The 24,612-nt window shown below is 36.1% G+C and overlaps 1 protein-coding gene across 1 annotated transcript; it reads right to left on the reverse strand.

The window, feature by feature from the left end:
• On the reverse strand, positions 1-14,267 carry LOC121429429 (laccase-4-like). The gene is made up of 10 exons (XM_041626414.1): positions 14,152-14,267; positions 12,113-12,345; positions 11,671-11,857; positions 10,448-10,684; positions 8,487-8,800; positions 6,584-6,731; positions 5,790-6,109; positions 4,495-4,636; positions 2,027-2,166; positions 1-634 (listed from the first exon to the last, which is right to left on the reverse strand). Exons 1-10 carry the CDS (start codon positions 14,207-14,209, stop codon positions 554-556), a joined length of 1,860 nt encoding a protein of 619 aa, XP_041482348.1. The 5' UTR covers positions 14,210-14,267; the 3' UTR covers positions 1-553.
• Positions 14,268-24,612: the final 10,345 nt, after the last annotated feature.

Raw genomic sequence — 24,612 nt, forward strand, 5'->3', positions numbered from 1 at the left:
CATAAAACTTGGACATAAGAGTAATCAAATATCACTGAGCATCCTGTGCGAGTTTCAGATCAAATGACAAAGATCGAATGTCTCTTAAGGTCGATGAACTTTGGCCATGTTGTAGGTAATTGTTGACGTGCCATCATAACTTTGGAGGTTATGGACATAGTTAATGAATTGTGGACATATGAGTAATCCAGTATAATTGCTCATCTTGCACCAGTCGTAGGTCACTTGATCACGGTAAAATGTCATTTAGGGTCAATGAACGTAGTATCACATTATCATATAAATTAGGTTTTTGGGGGGAATAATTTTTTTAAAGTCATTTTCTAAGTCAGCACTGCTGACATATTGAATCGCGTAATGTATGCGAGACTTCCAGAGACGCTCCACGTGTTATATACACCGCTCTTTATCTTGAATCAAATTCAATGAAAATGGTTTATGCATTATTAATACCAACGTGTGCACGTAATTTTAATATTAAATTACGTAGCGTTCGATACTGTGTAGAGTCAGCTTTGTTGGACATAGTCAGCCAATTATCAGAATGTCTCATTCAAGAATCGGTGCATTTCGGCATATTAGACGGTGGTGGCGCCATATCACCTTCAACATGAATCACCATGCCCATACCGAGCTGCAATGTAAGAAAATGAAAGTGAATTATTACAAAAATAAAGAAGCTTTCAAATGAAAGAAAAATAGGGAAAAGAAAAGTTAAATTGTTCTCAATAGGCCTAACTAATATTTCTCTTTTTCATTCAACTTTGATTATACAATTTAAGAATCCAAGGCCGCAAATAACATTTATTGTGGATACCCCGTTGACTCTCACACTGCAAAAGCTCAGGTGTTGATTTAACAGCAGCCCGAAATATATACATGTCTACACCAGAGAAATGTTGAAACAACACAAGTTTGGAATCAAATTGATGCTGTTTTAATACTAATTGGTGTTGTATAAACACCTTTCTGGTGTGGACATATATTCCGGGCTGGTGTTAAATCAACACCGGAGTTTTTGTAGTGCATTGGCCTTGGAAATTTTTCGTGGTGTCACTTAATTTCCCCTTCTTTCCTGTAATTAAGAAATGTGCCCTAAAATATCAAAATTTAACTCCTAAAGCATCTTTATAATATTCATATGAAAACGCGTACAAAATATGCCCAGCAACTACCCTTGAGTGGGATTATCTTAGTGTAAATCATATGCGTCTTGTAGAAGCATACAGTTAAAGCATTTTTTTTCTATGTAATTTTATTAATAATGTAAAACACAAGTCTGCTTAAAATTTGCAATGGTAATCTAATTTATTTCTTGGCATGGCTTTGCGTTATTGCTACTTCTGACATTGTTAAGCACATTTCTTTCATTTTCATTCTATTTCCTTAAAAAATCAATTAAACAATCTATTGTACATGGATGCGCTTTTTCTGATCCACCGAATTATCCCGATCTAAACAATCTCGAGATTACTTGCAATGAAGACGCAATCATCGGGATAGTTCGCTGGATCAATCTTGAGATCGCAATCCCAAGCCAACTTAGGATTATTGCAAAATAGCGCACTATTTTCGAATTATCCTGCTAATTCGAAGGTGTAGACGCACTCGGGATTATTTAGTTCACGGCGTCACACCGTAAGTCATTTTTTTAAAGTTTACTTTGCATTCTTTATAAATTTGTGTATAATCTGTTATTCCACCTTTTTCGGGTTATATGTCACTTTTGATTTTATCATCACAATACTCATTTGCTTTATCTATTTGTCTGATTTAGCAAATAAACTTATAAAAATAGACTTGGAATTGATCGCAAGTAATTGCAAGTCTATTCTTGGTCCCTTAATCACATGTCTTGCAAATAATCAGAAATTTGTGATTCATTTCTGACCCTCCTTTCTTACAGCAATGAGTAAAATCTGATTAGCTACAGGTAAAATTGATCCCTCATTTGTAAAACTGCAACAGAATATTGGCTTTTGATTGTGAATCTTTTCTTGCATCAAATCCTAAGTGTTCGACCTACCTTCAGGTGATAATCAACATGACAATGCAAGAGCCACCAGCCTGGGTTGTTGGCTCTGAATCTGAGGATAAGATATCCTCCTTGGGGCACCATAAAGGAATCTTTCCTGGGAGCATTCTTCAGATTACGGTTGATCTTTCCTAGTAAGTGAAGAATGAGCAATAAAATAATAGTTATAATTATAATAGGCATTTATATAGCGCCATCTATCTAGAAATATTCTATTCCGAGGCGCGTTGTTATTATTATTATTATTACCCCGGCTTTAGCTCGAGCTGCCTTTCAGCGCTCATGCATTCAAGGAATTAATCCTGCCGGGTACCCATTCACCTCACCTGGGTCGAGTGCAGCACAATGTGGATGAATTTCTTGCTGAAGGAAATTACGCCATGGCTGGGATTCGAACCCACGACCCTCTGTTTCAAAGTCAGAAGACTTATCCACTGGGCCACAACGCTCCACAGAATATGGAGTAAAATGGAGAAAGGGTATGAGGGGCTCAAACAGTGGTGTGGTATCATAGTGTTAACAGAAACGGGTAACCAGTCAACATTACTACGAGTATAGTCATACATTGGGAATGTTTATTGGAACAGCGCAGTGTTTATTATAATTCAAACAATGTCATGACTGTCTATGGGACATGTTTGTGGCAATGGAGAAGTAAAGCTGTATTGAACATTCACCTGTTGGAAGAAAGCTCTAAGAAACAATGGTAAATCAAATATTGCTATATTATCCTTTTATCATCTCCATCATTATCGTCATCAAATTAGTCATCATCAGTTTGAAGTCTTGAGGATGATAATTAATTGAGCGTCACGGAAAAAAAAAACATTTTCATTCGAAATATCTTGTGTTGACGTTGCATTTTTGAAATGAAAATGGCACCTCCAAGAACTGACAGAATATCTAAATACAAAAAAGAATTGGAAATGTATTATCATTGTCATCGGTGTTCACGTTTTTGTTTATTGCTTATCGAACGTGAGACATGTACGGAATGCGTTTTAATGGGCTATCAGAATAATAAACAAGTTCTGCGTGGACGTGTTCGAAATTTGATTTGGTACAATTCATTATTCAAATTCCTTAAAGCAATGGGACTAAAGGTAGATTAACTGAAATATAATTGAAAATTAAGAGAGAAAGAACAGTAAATAAATCAAATAGGTAAAGGCACCTTTTAATTCTCCCTGACAGACAACAGAGCACAAAGAAATCAATACATATTTTTAATTACAAAAGGTCTTCATGACAAGAAACCAAATTGGATCACGTTATGAATAATCCCTTTCAATACGTTCATAAAACACTGAATGCAAACATGCACTATGAAAAACATCGGTTTAAAGAGAATGAAATCCTGAAGACAGATCAACAAAATTGTGTGAAACAGAAAAATTAAATAATCAATCCAACGATTTTTTTTTAAATTGAACAAACCCTATAAAATTTTTGAGCATTTGAGAGTTGAGATCACTAGTAACTTAAATATCTTCCTATTACTTCACTATATATTTTCCTTTATTGTCACTATTTTATAATAATCTGTTCCATAGGTCACCAGTGGCGTCATGAGTCAACAGTTTTGAGGGGGCCAGATATGACGTATCGGGCATACTTTTATGAAGTTTTATAAAAAGTTTTATTAAGACACTCTACATCTTTATTTAAAATATCAATTTTATGATAGATTTTGACATAATATGTAGAAAATGATATCACATTTTACCCTTTTCTTTCCTTCTCTTTCCTCTTTTTTTTCTTGGTCGTGAAAAATTCGGGGAGGGCGGCAACAACCAAAGGCCCCCAATCTGTACGCCGCTGGAGGACTTGTAATTTAGGTTTCACAGAATATCATAATCATGGATGCAGAGTAAACTTTGAACTATCTCTGGAATAAGTAAAAATTTATGTTTTTGTGGTATAGGTTCAGAGCACAAAGACAACTGACACGACTGATTTGTATTTCTGTGACATCACAGATCTTGGTCGCATTATATACTGATCGGAGGTTCTCCATAGCATTATTGATTTTGAGATTCAAATCTTCGTAACTTTCTTATTGTTGGTCCAATTGCTCTCAAATTTTCAATAATCCTATTCTTTGATTTTGCTGTTTTCATGGAAACCACTCGTTCCAGGGGGTTCTCTCTGTTCTAACCCTTACTACAATGAACTGTTTCTCTCCTTGAAATAGCTGGGGAGGGAGACTCGAAGATGTTTGTCTTCCATACATTAATTTTGTTTAAGACGTGTACGGTCGTATTTTCTTTTTATATATAAGGGCATCTGTCATGTCTGTGGAGTAAGCTTTTGCAGTACTTTAATCTCGACATGTCAAGAGCTTAATTCTCATCTCAAAATGCCCAATGCCATATTTTCAATAACAGGGAAGCTTTCCATCCAGTAATGGGATTGTTGCTATGTCAGAGAAGTAGATGCAAGGTTGATTTAAATATTACCCTCAGCATCCAAGCGCTTGAAATCTTCAATTGTGAAATAGTCGTACATCTTGGCCATGCCAATTATCTCGGTGGTGTACCCGTGGAGGTGCATTTGATGGGCCAAGATGTCTATTACGTTGATAAATACCAGCTCCACTACCTGGTTGTAAAAAAAATGAATTCATGAAAATCCCTAGTTGGGGGCAAAGATCATCATCTTGTAAAGATAACTGTAAGCAATTTGCTGGCATATAACGACGCTACCGAGCGTTTGAGTAAACTATCCCTAACGATTCTTTAAGAGAATTCAAGATTTCGCTCAGACTTGTCTTGTTTTTCAAGCGATGATGACCATGCACGTGAGTGTATTCGTGATGGGCCTGTTTGTGATTTTCAACATTACCAGCTTTTACTTGGAACATCTTAAAAACTGAATCATGAAAACGGTGTTGTAAACGAATCTTAACTGCAATTATAAAAAAGGTTCCCCGATCTAGGGAGACTTTATGGCTGGGAATTATTTCTCGCCCCTCGGGTTTTTGCTCTTTTAAAGAAGAATGAAACCTTAGGAACAAGAAAGCTTGTGTGAAAACAGAAAAATATATCAAAGAAACAGATCAACGAAAGTTTGAGAAAACTCAGACAAATAATGAGAAAATTATGAACATTTGAATGTTGCTATCACTAATGCTATGGAGATCCTCAAATTGGCAATGCAACAACTCTCCCCATTACTTCAGTATATATTTCATGTAAATTGCCTCTTTTATCACATCTATCAGTAGATCAAGTGTTCTTTCTATAGGAGGGCATGTAATACAGATTTTTAAAGAATACATCATGGATAAAGAGTTTGTATCACCACAGGAAAAAGCAGATAAAGACATTTTGAGGGTATTTTATAGTCCATCAAAGGGAAAGTTGTTCTCATGTGACATCACACATCCTTGTCGCATTGGCAATAGGAGGATCTCCATAGCATTAGTGATTGCAATATTCAAATGCTCATAACTTTCTCATTATTTGTCTGATTTTTCTCAAACTTTATTTGATCTAATTCTTTGATTTTTCTGTTTCGACACAAGCCTACTTATTCCAAAGGTTTCATTCCCCTTTAAAACACAACTTCACTGTTCTCAAGGGGGCCCAACAGGATTTACTTTTGGAGGGGGCGATATGGGCACGCCAAGTGCGTTCCATGTGGGCGTGTGTGGGGGGGAGCAGAGCTACGTACTATTATTTGAAAATCAGTACCATTATAAAAGCGCGAGTTCAAGATAACTCGAATCTCTTCAACAGAACCTGAAAAATACCTGATTCTCTCTGATGTCAATCCGATGTATACAATCACATGCCTCGTACACGCAGTTTTTGCCTGACTTCCGCAAAGAGTCCTCGTTACACCATGACGAAGGCTTCACATCTTGCCAGTGGGATAGCAGCGGTACGTGGGGGAATGCAAACGATATATTATTGATGACAGTCACAGGAGTGTCCGTGTAGGTAGTGTTTGATGCACGTTCATATGGATAGAAAACAGGATGGTGAAGTCCCTTTGCACCATTTCTCCATACACCATTAAGTTCGAGATAGTGTGTGACGTCAGCGTGACTAAGGTCGTCTCGTTTTTCTTCTGTATCAAAAGTAGAAAATTAGATTGGAAGTATAGGAAAAGTCAATCAAGATATTTGATTTCAGCGTGAACAGTACAAGAAAACGAATATGGAACATAATCTTTCTTTTTTTTTTTTTGGGGGGGGTCTCTTTCAATATTTTAGTTACTTTTGATATGTTCCGTGTCGTGAATAAAATTGTTCTAATCCTGGAATTCTTATAGCGCCAATATCTCCAGTATAGCGCCAGTAGCATAAAGTAAAACTTTTTTTTCCAGATATGCATCTTAAGGCATGTATGGGGATATGCCTAAAGATTTATTTTTTAACAAAGCTTTTAAGGCTCTCTTCCCCATTTCATACCCTTTCCGTGTATTTTCCAATTCTTGATTCTGCTGAATATTGCACAATTTCCACCCAATTGATAAGAATAAACGCGATGTTGACGATAGCTTCATAATTCTTCCATTGCTGAAATCGAAATCCGAACTTACCAGCGTCTGTGAGTTCCGATATAAAAGTAGCATCATGGCTGAGATTGCCATCATAGGGATTCAAGAGACTACCTGACGCTCTCTTAGTCCTATCGGCTTTTGGAACGGTACCCTTCGGTGTTCCAGCATAGCGCAGGATACCAACCTCCTAGATTGGCAATGAAAGCATTATCTTCAGCATTATTTTGTAACCTAGATCAGTATATAAATATGTGATTACCACTCTCAGAAGCAATTCGACAGTCCTTACTTTGGGGTTGTTAACAAATTTAAAGTACATTTTATCGCTTTCATGATGAAAATAAATACATATATTCTATGTTGACATTTATTTCTTATCCTGGATTTATCCTAAGAAATGTACGAAGTTCGTTTTTCCTGTAAAATTTCTTTTACATTTTGGTTGACTGAGAGTTGTTACCTTATGTAAAGGTTGAGAATAAAATGGATTTAATTCATGAACATATACCGTGATAAATAAAATGTTTACACATGTATAACCCGTAATTTCACAATTTAGATTTTTTTGGGAAAAACGACTTATTTTTGAAAAAAAACCCCCCCCCAAAATACAGATAACGGAAATTACGGCCTTCAACACTTCTATGAGAAATGAGTTTACCCGCGGATTTTATTTACACCACTCAGTAATGTCAGTAAACTCAACAGATCCATCGATCTTTACTTTGTCACCTCAGAGATTTTCTAATAATTGAAGATTTTAGTTGCAACAGGGGTTAAGTCCACTTTGGACCATTCCGAGAAAAAACAATGTTTTTTTCTCGGAATGGTCCAAAGTGGACTTATTGCATGTTTTTTTATTCTGACTTATCGCAATATTCTTATGAGAAACTAAATTGTCATGATGTACTACCCTAGCTATCATGTGAACATAAAATGGGGTATAAAAGAAATCTTCCTGTCTTCAATTTTTTTCTATATATATTTGAAAAAATATCACTGTGGACCTAACCCCTTTTGCAAGTAAACCGAAATGAATCCAATCTCTTTTGATTAAAAAAGTGATTTTTCTTTGCCACTTTCATTCACGTTTTCATTTGAATTTCAAATTGTCTTTTGGATCCTCAGAGTGACTAAGAATTTAGAGGTTTGAGAGACAGAAAACAATAAAATTTATGAAAAATGGACCTAACCCCTTTTAACAAATGAGTTCTTCAGAAGAGTTTAGTTGCAAAAGGGGTTAGGTCCACTTCAAGAAAATCATTTTTTTTAATTCTCCCATATTGCAATATTCTTATGCGAAACTTATTTTTCATGATACCCTACCATGAGAACATAAAATTGGGTATAAAAGAAATCTACCTGTCTTCATACTTTTTAAGATATTCTTAAAAAAAAAATCTGTGTGGACCTAACTCCTTTTGGAACTAAAATCAAATGGACCTAACCCCTTTTGAAAAAAAGTGATCTTTCTTTGCCATTATAATCACTTTTTAATAGGAATTTCAACTTTTCTTTGGTATCATCTTATAGAGCTATTAAAAATCTATACAATAAGATATAGAAATCAAATTTGATGAAAAATGGACCTAACCCCTTTTGCAAGTGAGCTCTTCGATTATTAATTTGGTCATTTCTCTTACAGCAACATGATGTTTGGAGCACGTATTGTCAAATAAAACTTTACGCCATTTTCAGATTCGAGATGAATAAAATAGTCATTTCTAAAAATAATGTTGAAAGATGATTGCAATTATTCCCATCAATTTACCAGGTGAATGTACCATATCGTTTGGTTAACAAAAGTGTTCCCCCTTCCAAGATCAGCTTGGTCGCTGTGCTCCCTTCCTTATGTTATGCAGTATTCTTGAACATTCTGCATACTCCCAGCCCCCCCCCCCCCCGAAAACAAAACTCGTTTTATCATAGTACTATGATTTACCTGATGACGAAAGCAATCCAACAACCCCGCAACTCTTATCCAGTAATTAGTTGGTCGCTGGTCAGCAGTTACAACAATATCGTATCTATCCCCCGAGAAAACTGTGATCCTATCAACATCGAAAGGGGCCACCGGGGCACCATCCATAGCTATCACTTTGAGTCGATGATTATCGATGGAGAATATAAACGCAGCGACGTTAGCAGCGGCCCCTATGACCCGGAAGCGGTATCGAAGACCTTTCTTGACATACATCAGATGGTGGCCCACCGATGCACTTATATTGTCAGGACGGGTCACAACGTGATTTGTTCCTGTCATAAAATTGAGAAACATTAATATTTTAGACTTGAGCGTAAAATCAGTCCGCGTTCGATACCCGGGGGGGGGGGGGCGGAACACTTCCATTGACGAGTGGATACCGTGCGCTACCATGGGGTCTCGAAAAGCGCCCTAAACACGTATTTTCCATATTCTGAAAATTCACCGCTTAACAAGTATTGGAAACAAACCGATACCCTTGGTAAGTATTCCCTGGCGTAGCTACGGGGGGCCTGGGGGGGGGGCACGTGCCCCCCCTGAGATTTGGTGTGCCCCCCAGGTGCCCCCCCCCCCAGAAAAAATTGGCAGAGCAAAAAAAAAGAAAAGAAAAAAGGGAGAAAGCAGAAAGAAAGAGGAAAAGAAGAAAAAAAAAGACAGAAGAAAAAAGAAGAAAAAAGAAGAGGAAGACGAGTGAATGAAATAATGTGAGGGGAAGACTTGCAATTAAAAAAATATTTTCATGTTACTATATAGAATTTTTGCTGGCGCTTCGCGCCATAATTGCCTGTTCGATGGGATTCATATCTTGCTCAATAGGCTGATGTGGAGCAAGTTTTGAAGTCAATATGCAAAACATATTTTAGCTCGGACATCGAGCTTTCATTATTTTTTTTTCATTTACAAATTTAAGTGCTCTGTAAAATGTCCGTTTTATGGTCTACATATCAGCATTTTAAGCTCACGCTGCGTGGTCACATTGTTTGATTTGCCAAGTTTATATTGTCTACGTGTATTCCATAATGTTCCATTAAACAAATGTATTCAGAATGCCCAGATTTTAGGTCTAAATATAAAACATGCGCGATAGCCTGCATGTTCTTTATATTATCCAGTTTTACATCAGAATATCAATAATTGTCTGCTCACGCTTCACGATCGCATTATTAATGATACCCAATTGACTATATCCTATTTATGACTTACAAAATATGAATAGAGTGTCCTGCTTTTAGGTCTAAAATCTCAATTTTCTTCCTCTTGCGCTTCGCGCTCGCATCAATTGTTTAGTTACATACTTATCCCATTAGTTAATACAAAACGTGTTTAGAATGACCTTTTTTTTAAGGTCGGAATGTCAAAAAATTTGCTCGCGCTTCGCGCTCGCATTATTGAAATATATACCGTCTTCGTGGTTAACTGTAAACAGTCTTTAACAGGTCTCTTTTCGATAATGCTAGAACTGTTTATAAAAATTCTGTTCGTGCTTGGGGGTACATACGAATCTTGTTCAAGATCACACATTACATTGCCAGAAAATTAGATTTTCAGGAAAAATACATTAAAGTAAAAAAAAAATCGCTCGCGCTTCGCGCTCGCACTTTTATAAGGCTTATGAGATTATTTTATGTTTATGTTCTGTTATAAGAATAAGAAGTGAATGATATTTGTGAAGATAATTTCTGGCCTGGTCCCCTATTGGCGAAAGTCAGATCCTCCCTTGTGGACACATAGACACACACCGGAAAAGGGCCGGTGCCCCCCCCCCCCCTGGAAAATCAAGGACCCCCAGTGCCCCCCCGGGAAAAATATCCTAGCTACGCCATTGTAAGTATTCCCTGAAAAGCATGTTCATAAGCATTTACAGACCATGAAATAAATGAACATACACCAAAACAACCACAGTAACAACAAATTAATACCTCTTCCATTGATAAGAATACCATCACAAGGGCTCATTTGCACACCATGAAAGAGGGACAGGTCTACAGTACTCGTCATGGCTTTTGTCCATTCGATTATGGTAATCACGTGACTCGGATCATCTCTGTCGTAGAGGTCGCTGTTGATATCGTCCTTTTCAGACTGTCGTATGATAATGGGACCAAACACACCGTCTGACCGATGGTTTCCAGCATGCGAATGCCACCAGTGTGTACCTAACAAAAGGGAAAAAGAAAGAAAGAAAGAAAGAAAGAAAGAAAGAGAGAAAGAGAGAGAGAGAGAGAGAGAGAGAGAGAGAGAATGACTGACATGAGAGGTATCAGCACAAATCTTATCTGGTGTTTATTTACTTTTGGATCTTTGAGACAAAAAAAAATACGGCAATCTCATCCCGACCCACCTATCATGATCGGGTTGGGCGAAGATGTTTTCCGTAATAAAAATATTTTGGACATGTCCAAATATTTCAGTAGAAATACCAAAGAGGTATATAAGATCAATTGATGCTCATCATTGTTCTTATGGTATTTTAAATATTGTGCATGCCCAAAAGATCTTGATGGGGAAGGGGGGGGGGGGGGTATCACGTTGCCACGACATCAACGGCCCGCAGTTGCTTCATATGAAAGCAAGCGAGGTTGGTCCAAACCTCAGCAGATTGTCTGCGACTTACATCCGAGCTTGAACGAAAAGTCACATATTAAGTGAGAATGTAGCGTCAAAGTGTATTGAGCATGCCTAAATATTCTAACATGAAGCTGAAGCATTTATCAACCCAATCAAGGTCTCCTCTCTTGTCCCCAGTCAAATCGCAGCCTGGAACAGCAAGACCGAAATCTGTTAGGTTCCACCACTTAAGATATATTCCGCCCGGTCCAGGGGCCGCGGAACCGTTTTCAAATGGGGGAGGGGGGGGTGACCATGCAAAAAATCACAATATTATGGTCATTTCTACGTTTTTGTACACGGTTTTGGAACAAAGTGAATTCCCGCTTCGAACATGCCCTAACTTATTTTAGGTGCGTTGCCGATCCACTCCCAATAACCCTGGTATCTTTTGCGGGAGAAGTGAGACTCGATCGGGCTTGATATAAAGTTGATCTGTTAAGCAGTTGTAAGTTGTAACCTGGGGCAATTAACTTGAAATTGGTCTGACAGCGCAGGCTTAATATATGAAAGGAACCAACAATTAATGTCTTACCGGGCAGAGTTGCTTCGAACTTGTAAGTGAAATCGTGTCCAGCGCTGATTGGACATTGGGTAATATGCGGGACCCCATCCATATGTTGAGCGTTTCTCATATGCAAGCCATGCCAGTGAATCCCCTCACCTTCTTCGTTCTGCATTCTGTTGCGTACGTTAACCACGATGACATCATTTTCACATACCTGCAGAAGGGCAAAACAGATTCTCAAGACAGTTCGTTATTAAAGAAGGTTTAAAATGCACCATCTCAACACAATAATACATGAAAACATTTTCAATCTTCCTTTCTTTTTTTCACCGAGAGCAGCCCATTTCAACAGGCGGGTCGTTTCTTAAGGCATACACTGTGCGCGTAAAATTATTTATTAAAATTCATCTTAAAATGACAACGAACGTATAATGTATGTAGGCTAGCACCCCATGCTTGGATGCTTTACCTGTATACTCGGCCCGGGTAGACGACGGTTAACCGAGTAGACGGGTCTCATGTATCCGGCCATGGGTATACAATGTGGTCGATGACAGTCAAACTCGTTGAATGGACATTGGTAGCAAGCACGTGACATGGATAAGTATGACTCGACCGTCCAATCATATTCGCACGTCATTGGTTTTTGCCCAGTCTTGCACTTCCGCACACAAGGGTGGTCCAGATCGTTGATCATAAAATCTAGAAATGATATCATGAAGCACATTGCTATGGCCATATAGTCCAGGCTAGAAGAGGTATGATTTTTTTTTTCATTTATATATGTATATATATAAATACAGTGCATATCAAAAAAAGTTTACACTTTGAAAAAATCCTGTAAAATTATACATTTGTAATTTCCTGAAGATTTTTCCACACTTTAACATTGGTACAGATCCATTTAAGCAAATGACGATATAACTGTCGAAAAATATTTCCGCTTGAGTGAGCACCACTCACTTTTGAAAAGTTAGTGAAAAATGATTTGCGCAGAACTTTTAAATAGTTATGCGGATAAAAGTAGACCTTAATCATGAAGAACATGTGAAATTTAGCTAAGAAAATTGATTTGAAGATATCTTTTACCTTTTTAAACTTGTTTCCTTGCCAAAAACACTTCGAAGAGTGCATAGCGCCCCACCCCACTTCCCCACACACCGAGGCCATCGTGACGATATTTGCTTTACACTGAGCTGTAATTTACATGAAATGGCTAAGGCTTGATTTTTATTTTGATAGTCATTGTCAAGCTTGGGAAAAGTGTGGAGAAACAAGTATTAAATGAAAAATGAAATATAAACCCACTTTAAATGATAAAAACTTAGTGAAAAAATGATAAAGATGTCTGAAATAAACTTTTGTTCAGATTCAGTTATGTTCTAAGATCCAGCCGGCACAAAAAAGGTTAAAGGTTATGCTTCTTAAGTGTTGAAATGTCAATTTGGGCGGCAAAATTGTTACAAGATGCTTGAAGTATCCGTTTGATTTCAATTGACTAAAAGTGCAAGGGAAGTGTGTCGCAGGGTAAGTTTGATTTCTCCCTTTCCACTTGACACAGCGTGAAAACGAGCATTTCTGCGCAAACAGATTTCTGCGAGCTTTACAAAAATGGACAGTGCTCACTCAAGTGTAACATTCTGTCAAAACTTTTACTTTCATTGGATAGATGAGACCCAAACCTAAGATTATATGTGAAAAAATACCCACATGTTGTATGTTTTTTAAATTCCCAGGTCTTTTTCAAAGTGTAAACTTTTTTTTGATATGTACATGTATACATGTATATACAATATATTTTGATGGTTTCTAGATTACGAATCTGGATAAAGCCACTCACAATCTTGAGCATATTCCGAAAATTGGCAAAATCCAACATGGCAGCCAACAATATTCAAATTACCCATGAAAATAAAAAAAAATTGCCCGCACATTGGCTATATATGTAATTGTGTGGCAGGAGTGAACCATTCTCTGAAAATAATGACAAACTATATTTAAAATTGTCGCCAAAGACTCCTGTATACTATATTACAATATGAATGAGTAAAAGTAACGTATCCACCCTCTGGTTTCAAGGTCAGTGTATATAATGGGACAGCTTTCATTATACATTGTATGTTCATGATATTTAATTTTTGTGTCGCCTGCATGGCAGAGCTAGACTATAGCCGGGACTTAAGGCGCCGTTTTTCCTATGGTAACGGTGGAGGCGGCGGCGTCGTCAACATAAAATCTTAACCTAAGCTTAAGTTTTTGAAATGACATCACAACTTATAAACCTAGTTCAAGAAACTTAGACATGAGAATAATCAAGTATTACTAAAAAACGAAACTTTTCCTGCAACGGGCCCCAGGTCACTGTTCTAAAGATTCATGGAAACTTAAAATAAAAAAAGCGGATACGAAATAAAATAAGACAATTAGTTTTAGTGATCATTATCCTTAAACATGTTAAAACGTGCCAGTTCTCGTTTAAGGTAAAAACGGATACAGAGGTAAACTTACCAGTCGATGCAAACCCCAAAAGCCCAAGGACGAAAACCAGCATATACACACTCTCCATGATTACAGTACTATGATTATTAAATACACGGCCTTTCCACAAAATAGCAGAAGTACTTGTATGCGTGCAACATGGACATTGACCGAATTTCAAAGCAAATGTCACACAAATGAATATGATTCACGGTTGATTGTTGTGACTGCCGTGTTGACAAAGTCCAGTGATCAAACATAAAAAATAAAGTACTTAATATATTGGTGTGCTAGCATGCTCAAACAAGATAATGGAATTTGATCAAATAATATCGTGTATGAGTAAATTGTAGATGTCGTTCAAGTCGCGCACGAGAGAGATTGGCGTATTTGACTACCGTTGCGTTGTGTTTTTTTTCTGGAAGGGTACTTATCAATTATTTCTCGAGGCGTATGATCTGCACGTGACAAGCAGATATGATCCCACTCAAGGTGACATTACTATATGATGATCAGAATGTAGTACCACATGCATAATTGCCTTTCAGGTCCCGTTGCATGAAAACATACTAGGCCTAACGTTACCATTTTACTACAAATAAATTTTTAATTCAGCTTAATTTAAATCAAATAAACATTTATTTTCTTACATTTTTTACAAGATAAATATATATATGTTCAATATGAATTCTAAAAATTAATTGTCATAGAAATCAAAATATGCAACATATTTGATAATGGAAGAAGGCGTCGCTCCCTGAACGCTAAAGCTTGTGTCGGGATACGCCTATATCAAATACAATTCAAATAAACCATACGTAAAAAGGAAGAAGGGGTTGAAAAAGAAAAGAAAGAGAAGAGGTCAAGATAGGGAGAAGTAAGTGGGCATGAATTACACCTTGGACCATAATTACACTGAGCTGCTTGTGTTTGTTACAATGGATCGAAAAAAGAACAAGATAAACTGATCAATCAGACATTAATCATCGATAAACATGTTCAAGGTCTCCTAATCAGGTTCGTAATGTTCTGACTTTCATGAAATAAATGTTCGGGCCCTGAAAAAATGAAATCATTTTATATTGTACAATATAATTACAAAAAATACAAGAAAATACATTCAAATTCTCCTTTGCCCGATTTTTTTTGGGCCTCATTTTTGTGTTTATAGAAATTCAATCATGTCAATAAAATTTTCACAATCTACATTAATTTATGTCAACTACCTGTTTATGTGAATAAATCATCAACACATTTTTGCCAGCAGGTAACCTTATTTCTTGTGTACCTTTATATTCAACTCGTCTTTGTGAGCCGATTTCTTTTTTTGTACTAACCAATAAAGTTATTTTCATTTGTGGAGCCATGTCAAAAGGTTACTTCACTTTGCACTTAAAGTAGGAGACATGTTGAAAAAATACAAAGAAAATAGACGATGTTCTTTAAACTTATTTCACGGGCATATTGTAATATCACTATATATAATAGCGCCATGTAAGAATAAAATACCGGTAGTGAATTTGTCATTTTCCCCTCCCCCTCCTTTACAGAGACAAGACTGCAAAAAAGTACTTTGAAATATTAAAGACATTGTATGAGCTACTAAATGATAGAGCCTTGAATTTGTGATATTATTAACACCTATACAGTTTTAGAATGTTGGTCAACATAGTATCCACACAACAATTGGACATAATGTTGTCCAACATTTTCAAGAGTGTATATCTGGTGTTTGTTTTAACATTTAACTTTTTCTTACACAAGGCCTTCAGTTTGAGAAAAAAAGGAAAATATGACCTAAAAAGCAGAAGTTTCCAGATGATATTAAACTAGAAAAGCGGAGATTTTAATGAAAAAAAAAATCTATATTATTATGCAAATTGTCTAAAAAGGAAAATTGCTGCAATGCAAGAGAACAGGTAATTCTTTTAAAAAGAGAAGTAAACAAAATAATTTCAGGTAATTTGTTAGGTTTCAAATGCCCGCCAAATAACAAATTTCTGTAATAAACTTTACACATTTATTTGATAAAGTGTAGTAAGATTACATGTGCACTCGAGACTCTGCAGCGGGATCTTTCTTTTCTGACGATGAATTTTCTAGCAGTATCTGCTATATACTCTTACATCAAAAGTTTTTCAGCAATTCTGATAAGCAAATTAAAAAAAAAAGAACACCGCGATTAAAAACTTCGGAACAGTGCCCCCTCTCGGGAATGTACAGCAAATGATCTCGTGTATTTAAAAAAAAATACACGCGGCTATATTCACAAGACTGATGTATGAACGTTGAATTGTAAGTATCAATCGGATCTCTTTATCCTCTTTTGTTACTTCAAACGCATCTCCCCATTTTGTTACTTCATTTCTTAGTTTAGACAAAAACATTTTTGTCTATCTTTTACTTTTTGAGATTCAGTTCATGATGTCATGTTCATCATTATACTTTCATTTTCTCTCATATCATGTAAATATTTTTGTTCATTGTTTATTTGAAATTAATGCAATTGAATTGCAGAATGAAGCAAAAAAAATTAAAGCCTTTGAAAACCAAAACATAATCAAAGCAAAGGTCAACTATTCATGTGACTGTTTTATGATATTTTTGCTATCACACATTAGTAAAAGCAATTCTATTCAATAATGAAAAGCGAACATTATGAATAATGAACTTCTTTTCATTGTATGACGAGCAGTCCAACGGATGCACCCCTACTTAAAAAGATTATAATTTGGTCAGGAATACCCTTCCAAAATTTACAATATAAAATTAACAGTCATTACAAAAAAGGGTATGTCAGCGGTACCTTTCTTTTGATGGCCATTTTGACTAAAATAATTGATATGCAGGTGACGACTACTAATGCATATCCTCTTCTTTAAGTCAAATACTGCCACCTCACGATAGAGATTTCCATGAACTTTCATTAAATTTTTTGTCTGGGCATTTTACTTGGTCATATCCACTGGAATCGAATTTAAAGTCTTATCAAAAACCAATGAAACACTACAAATCGAACAAGTCAATCCCAGCACACTTTTGGGGTCTTTATATTGAAATTTGGAAAATTGACCACCCTTTGCAAAAAATGACAATGATAATACATTTATTAAAAGCCGTTTAATTTAATAAGTTTGCTTTAAAATTTGAATTATGATCAGTTAGGACAGACATTGTTATTGTTTTATTCGCGTTTTTTTTGTCCGATGGGATGAAAATTCATTTTGAATAATGTTTTTTAAGAAGTGTGTGCTTGACATCTGATCAGTCACTAATAAGTGAAGACATTGACACTGAAACCGACAAATTAAATACCCAATAGGGGGATCATAATTTCGCTGGCCAGATATATATCAATATATCGTACTTCGATGACGTTGATTTCTCTCAAACGTTTAAAATTATTCACTCGATGATTTTGAATAAAAATCTCCAACGCTGGGTTCAAATGAAAGAACGCAAAGGAATTCCATAGCGTTCATGTATCTAAAAACGTTAGACTGACATTTTATGATTTTTCACAGGGACATTAGTTTTGATGGTGAGTCAGTCAATGTTCTTCCACTAACTTTGCAAAACGAAATAAAATGAATTAAAATAAAATAACAAACAAATTTCATACATCAGGATTATCTCTTGATCTATCTAAAGCATTTGATTTCATCAACCATGATATTCCCCTCTAAAAATCACAGTTTATTTGGTATACGTGGGATAGCCTTAGAGTGGTTTAAGAATTATTTGACCGATCGTTTCCATTTTAAATGTTATTATGATTTTGTTTCCGATAGAAAGATGATCCAATGTGGGGTCCCACAGGCCTCTATACTGGGTCCTCTCATTTTTTTGAAATCTATATAAATGATCTGGGCGCTTCATTTTTTTTGTTTGATACTGTTTGCCGACGACGCCAACTTAATTGCATGTCATGAAGATTTTAATAGATTAATATTACAGTTAAAGAGAGAATTAGAAAATGTTAGATAATGATAATGGTTTGATGCTAATGAATTAAATATTAACAATGACAAACATGTGTATCATATTTCGATAAAAAAATCCCACACATACAATTGTAGTAAATATTGATAAGCCATGTAAATTTGAACGTGTGTATTTCAGTTAAATTGAAAAATAATTCTCGATGATACTCTATCTTTCCAAGATCATCGAAAGTATACTGCAAACAAAATATCTAAAAACATTGGTATTCTTATTCTCCGTCAATTACGTGTATCCCTATCTCAAAATGTATTATCAATGTTGTATACACTCTAAAAACAAATCAGTAAAAAGTGACTAGATAATAAGGTCAGCTTGGTGCAACTGCTATTTTAGTCATATTTGACTATTTTCTAGACGTTTTTTTACTAGAACATAGTTTTTCTGACTAGAATATACATCAGAAATGTGAGAAAACATATCAGTTGCACCCAGCTGACTACTGGTCTAGTCAATTTGACTGATTTGTTTTAAGAGTTAAGTGTTTAGTTTTACCATAAAATACCATTATCCAAAACATTTCATCTCAGTCCTTTAATACTCAACTCTTTTAGACATAACGGTCCCCGTATTTAGAACAAATAACCTAATATTTTTTGGGGGAAATAACCTATAATAATTTAATGTCATGCACTACTTTGTCATCTTTTGAGGTTTCATTGAAGAGACAGCTCGTCTCTTCCTATTCCTTTTCACTCTTTATTTAAGTATCATGTATGTGTGTCAGGGTATGTGTCTGAGAGAGGGTCTATATGTGTGAGAGTGTGTGGACACATTTTGTATTATATTGTAACCGGGGGGCGTCGATCCATTTTTCAGATGGGGGGGGAGGCAAAACCATGAATCAACGTTCCAAAGGCGCTCGATCAAACACCAAAAAAAAAAAAACTCACCCACACACAACCTCATACACACACATATAGGCCTCATGAGAATGAGACACATATATCACAAACAAATTAATGCGAGCGCGAAGCGCGAGCAGAAATATTTTAGTATACTGACCTGAAACCGGAAAAAGGTACCTGTTTAAGAAAGTTTGTAGTACAGTTACTCATTGGGAGGATTCATATCTCATTACACAGAAAATGTAAGTGCCCGATAAATTTCTTTATATTCTGACCTGAAAGCTTGATATTCTAAGCATTTTTTGTACCAATGATTAAGATGGGTATCTGAAACAACAATTGATGAGAACGTGAAGCGCAAACTGAAAATTTAATATTTCGATCTGAAAAAAATTACAGTTTAATGGACGTTTTTGATAAAGAACAAGACATATATATCCACTCCAACAAAAGATTAAGGCAAATCAAAGCGGATGTTCTTTTGAGGTTTAGAACTGAAAACGGTACATTCTATTCACGTATTTAATCATGAAAAGTATGGGTTTTTGCTACAAAAATGATGCGAGCGCGAAGCCCGATCTGAAAGTTTGTATATTCCAATCTGAAAAGCGGACATTTTGAGCAAAAGTAAAGAACGAGTTGTGTATCTCGATCTCGCTTGCTGATTTATGTGTAACATTACAATCTTATTTTATTTTTCACCCGATCGCCCCCTCCCTGCCCCCCCCCCCCTCAGCATTGACGCCTCTGATTGTAACATGTCCAACCATGTGTTTCTTTCCCCTATTTAGAGGACTATGCCTTATCTTTTTTGTTTACTTTCATATTTGTCTCCAATTTAATTCATTACATTAAATCTTGATTATTTCGTGTTACTTTGCATGTTTCATGTTACTTTTTATATACATGTACATATTACGATTTTATGATTGAAAAAAAAATGAATTGAACTTGAAATATGTGCAATATGAAAATGAAAAAGTCATTCTACCTAGAAAACTTTAATATCTAGAAAATAATACTCTCGGTAGGATACTAAATGAATATCAAATCAGTGCTCAGATGTAGCATAGCATAATCCAAAAGAGTATACTCCAGGCTGAAAGTAATTAGAACAGATTACGGAAAAATCAGACAAACACGACACTGAAAATTTGAACATATTGGACAAGGAAAAATGAGGTTATGACATTTTGAATATTTGCAATAATTATGTGAAACAGTTATATGCATGTCTTTATATTATCAGAATATAAAGACATGATTATGAGCAAAATGATGTCATATTCTCACTTATTCTTTTACATTTCATGACATGTAATTATTTTTATTCAAATTTTGCCCCTCAATCACTTAAAAAAATGGATGAAAGACTTACTTAATTCATTGCTGAAACCTATTTCATGATACGGGGGACTTATTATACACGCATGTATGAAATACGAAATGATTATGATTTCATGTTTTAACAAAGTAGGAGAATAAGGTGGGGATGTGATAGCATCAGCCAAACTAATGAATATTCATGACGACGTGCCTATCACTGATTAAAAATATATTGCTAGACTTTAAGATTCCGATTTTGATGAAATTTTCAGCATTTTGCTAGGTGAATTTTACTGATTTTCAACACGTGCCAATTACACAGTCGATCATCCTGGGCAAAGCTCCATTTATTTACTAATTCAATTTCAGAAAGTTTGAGGTTTTCCTTTCTGAACTTGTGCAAGGTCGATGCTCATAAAAAAATACACTTGAAGGGAGGCGGCCAAATGCATACCAAGTAGCCTCAGTACATATCACATCGGATAAGACCACTTCGGAGCTATCTCATGGGCAAGTTTGTTTAAATAACATTTCCTTCCTTTCATTTAAAGAGGAACATTTAAAAGTAAGATATTTATGTTAACATTGTAATTGGCCAACTGTTAGATACCAGTCACTTATGGACGCATTGTTGCTTCCAGTGGATCTAATGAAAATCCCAAGTCAATATAATTTATGAATAATCGAGACATTAAATTTAGTGCTTATGTTATTACATATAAAACCACCACGTTATTTGAATTATATCGAACTTTTTCTGTTCATACACAGAATGGAATTACGAGCTGGTCTGTTCAAAACAATATCAAAGTCGGTCCTTATATTGAAACTACGACGCCATGTGAGTAACCCTTTTATGTTCATATGCACAGAATGGAATTACGAAATGGTATATTGAAAAGAATATTAAAGCTGGTCCTTGATTAATATTAAACCACCACGCCATGTGAGTGACCTTCTTCTGATCATGTACAAATGTAACTACGAACTGTTCTATTTATTATGACACATTACACAATAGTTTAAAAAACAACACCGAATCTAAACGTGGGCGATAAATTTCTACCACGCAAACGCTGCTCTTCATGTTCGTTTCTATTTCTTCATTAAAGGTAGAGGTTCTAGAAATTTTATGACATGAAAACAGGCTGGTGCAAGTTATTTTTGCCCCATTAATTGTCTCAATAATCACGCGAGGAAGTTTGCATATAGCTGTGATCAAAATTCTACATTCAACCACTTCTTTGATTCGAATTTTCGTTTTACTATAGAAGGATTTTCCGTGCATCGCCACTTTCATTGAATAAAAGAAGCGGTGGAAATGAAATTGCGGATCTTATTCAAAAGCTTCAGATCTCATGATCCAACATGCTTAAGGTAAATGAAAAGTGGTCGAAAGTGTCATGTCTATATTCTAAGAAACAAATATGAATCCTTTGTCCAATGCTAATCACAAATGATCGACGGAGTGCGAGGAGCGATCACTTTGTAAACATTCATCCCTAAAAGAGCAATATTGCAGAACTCACTGCACCACGAATCTGTAGAATATTCCATAAAGAACATTTAATTGTTGATTTTTATCTCAAGTTGGACGTTATATTACCCAAGATTGCTACCTTTGAGTGCTAACACATTGTACATATTTGCTACAGAGATGAGAAACAGAGAATGAAAGCGTTTCGAAAGATTACAACAGCCAAAATAGAGCATACTATTTTGAGATGTGAGGTCGTATAAAGCCACTGTCGAGGCATGCTTATGTCATCGTCATAGGACGCCAATTCGTTTTTCAAACAGAATTTCCCTTTATATTATTTTCAATAACCGCTTCTATACCCTCGCCTACCGCCATGACGACCAGACGTACATGTATTTCATAATAGAAATATATTTGATTAAATTAATACGCATAAACAGGATTCCTGCCCACTCGTCAAATACGATTTATATCTATTTAGTGAAAAATTTCATAATTTAGATATCCATTTCTCCATCTGTCATATGAGACCTTTTGTGTCAAAATTTTTTCAAGATGATTTTTACCTATTGAACGGATCATTGAAAAAAAAAACACTTTCAACAAAGCGGGAAACATTTGGCTGCCGGTGACCATGATTTTGTCTTTGGCTTTAATCTTATGTTTATTTTTTTCCTGCAAAATTAAAAAGAAAATGTTTGAAATGATTAGACGAGGCAGAAGCAGCGGAATTTTGGATAATATTGGATGGGGAGGGGGGGGGGTGATTAAACTTAAACGAACACACAACCTTGCGTCCAAAAACTTCGTCCCACACCCTCCAAATATGTCTGCCGACCCTGTGATATGTAGTAACGAATGAAACGATTTGGAGAAATTTAAGACAAAATATATAAATCATTACCATCGTTACAGTGAAATCCCATAGCAATAGACTTCAGTCAAAAACATTGAAATGAGTTTTCTTCTCCGGCCCGAACAACATTCACCGTTGGCCTATACTGTCAGCTTTGTTGAGAATACGAACATTTTGTCGACCATGCATCATTCATATATAATGCACAAGGTCTCATAAAAAAGGAAAAGATGGATATTAAATTTATGAAATTTGTTTTCCGAAGAGATACAGTAAAAGCCAAAAAAAATACACACACTCAAAGTCGTAAACTGCTCGTGCAATGAATGTGGTAGCACCACTTTCTGTTATTCTAACTCGGTCATGCATGCATTACAAACAATTGGATGGGTCTCAAAATAATGAAAGAAGGAAATCTTTCCATTCATGTACATTTTATGATCATGATAGGATAAAAATACACTGAATCACAGTTTCCTTTTTCTTCTGGGTAGCATTGCAGTTATGGCAATTAGGCCTAAGTATAATTTGCACTTGTGTCAGTCATGTGAAACAAATTTCGTTAAATGTTATGAATATTCCTTATTGATATCCAATGGTTTGTAGGCATTATTTATTTCGTCATAAGCGCTTTCAAATTATCACTATCCCCTTAAATGTTTCATTTTGTTTTTCTAGGCTGGGTTGCACTTGCACGATTCCGTGGCACGCATTGGCACGACTCAAGTCGTGCCAGTGCGCAAACTAGTCGTAAGCTGACGTGAAATGTGCGTAAACCTGTCAAGACTGCATGCCATGTCGAGATGAGAATTTTGAAATGTTCTAAATTTTGGTCACGACAAAATTTAGCGATCGGGTCGTGAACTATGCGCAAATTATTAGTGAACTCTTCTGGACGATAAGGGAGGATGCGTGCCAGTGTGTGGCAGTTCGCGTTATGCCACGACTGTCCCGAACTGCCAAGAATGGTTCACGAACAACTCACGTCGAGTTCACGAGTAGGTCACAACATGTTCACGATTGGTGCGCGTCGCAACGTGATCGCGCCTTCCCACTTACACGGGCGTGTGGAAGATGGAATACAAGACTGATAATACCTAATTGATAATAGCAGTCCTACATTTCGGTTCCTGTAGTAGGTGAGAGTTCCGTAACTGCATGCCTTCCAAATACAGACTGGCGATATTGGGGAAGAAAGTCACGAAGTCATGCGACGACCTGAGGAGATCACGCGAAAAGGAAAGAAGAATACCCTCTCGTCAGGATCTAAGCGATTCGAGATTGAGCTGGTCCAGAGCCCGGCTGTAGGAATGATATCCAACAAGAATGATCCTACAAACTCGCTTCTGCACCCTTTCAATGTCATCAGACTGCCGCGCAGTTATGGATAAAGACCAAACAGGTGATGCATACTCTTATACCGGCCTGATGTACGTAGTATAGATAGCTACCAATTCAGATGTTTCGATTCTGCACATCTTTAGGCGATATAAGATCAAAAGACGCCTGCTAGCTTTTGATATCACAGTGGCAACATGGCAGCAAGCTGCATATTCCTCTTCGCATTCGTGACATGAGGTAACTAAAACTTCAAACGGAGGAAAGTGTATTTCAAGCGGTAAGATCTATTTTAATTCAGCTTCCATCTTCATAAATTAACATCATTAGCATTCATTAGATTTCATCCTAGACTGTAACCTAAGTCGTCATGGTGGTTAAAAATATCTTCACATCTAACGGAGATTTCGCAAATAATTCGCTATCACAATAGTGTAGAATAAAAAAGTATTGATAGTTTTCGGAGTTGTCCTTTGCTTTCTATATATTATGTTTTTCAAATCATGATTTTTTTTTCCAAAGCAAAGAAATTTCGATGTCATGCGGTATTCATAATTTGCTGTAAGGACTGAGATAATCGTAAATATTAAGAATGTACACGTATAGAGAGATTGTTTAGGGGTAATGCCCCCCGAAAAAAG

Source organism: Lytechinus variegatus, chromosome 16 (assembly GCF_018143015.1).
Source record: "Lytechinus variegatus isolate NC3 chromosome 16, Lvar_3.0, whole genome shotgun sequence".
Lineage (NCBI taxonomy): Eukaryota > Metazoa > Echinodermata > Echinoidea > Temnopleuroida > Toxopneustidae > Lytechinus > Lytechinus variegatus.

Coding starts and splice junctions, on each gene's coding strand:
- LOC121429429 (XM_041626414.1), bottom strand. CDS start 14,209: ATGGAGAGTGTGTATATGCTGGTTTTCGTCCTTGGGCTTTTGGGGTTT. Junction 12,346..14,151: donor TTTGGGGTTTGCATCGACTG/GTAAGTTTACCT, acceptor TATCATTTCTAG/ATTTTATGATCAACGATCTG. Junction 635..2,026: donor ATGTTGATTATCACCTGAAG/GTAGGTCGAACA, acceptor CTTACATTGCAG/CTCGGTATGGGCATGGTGAT.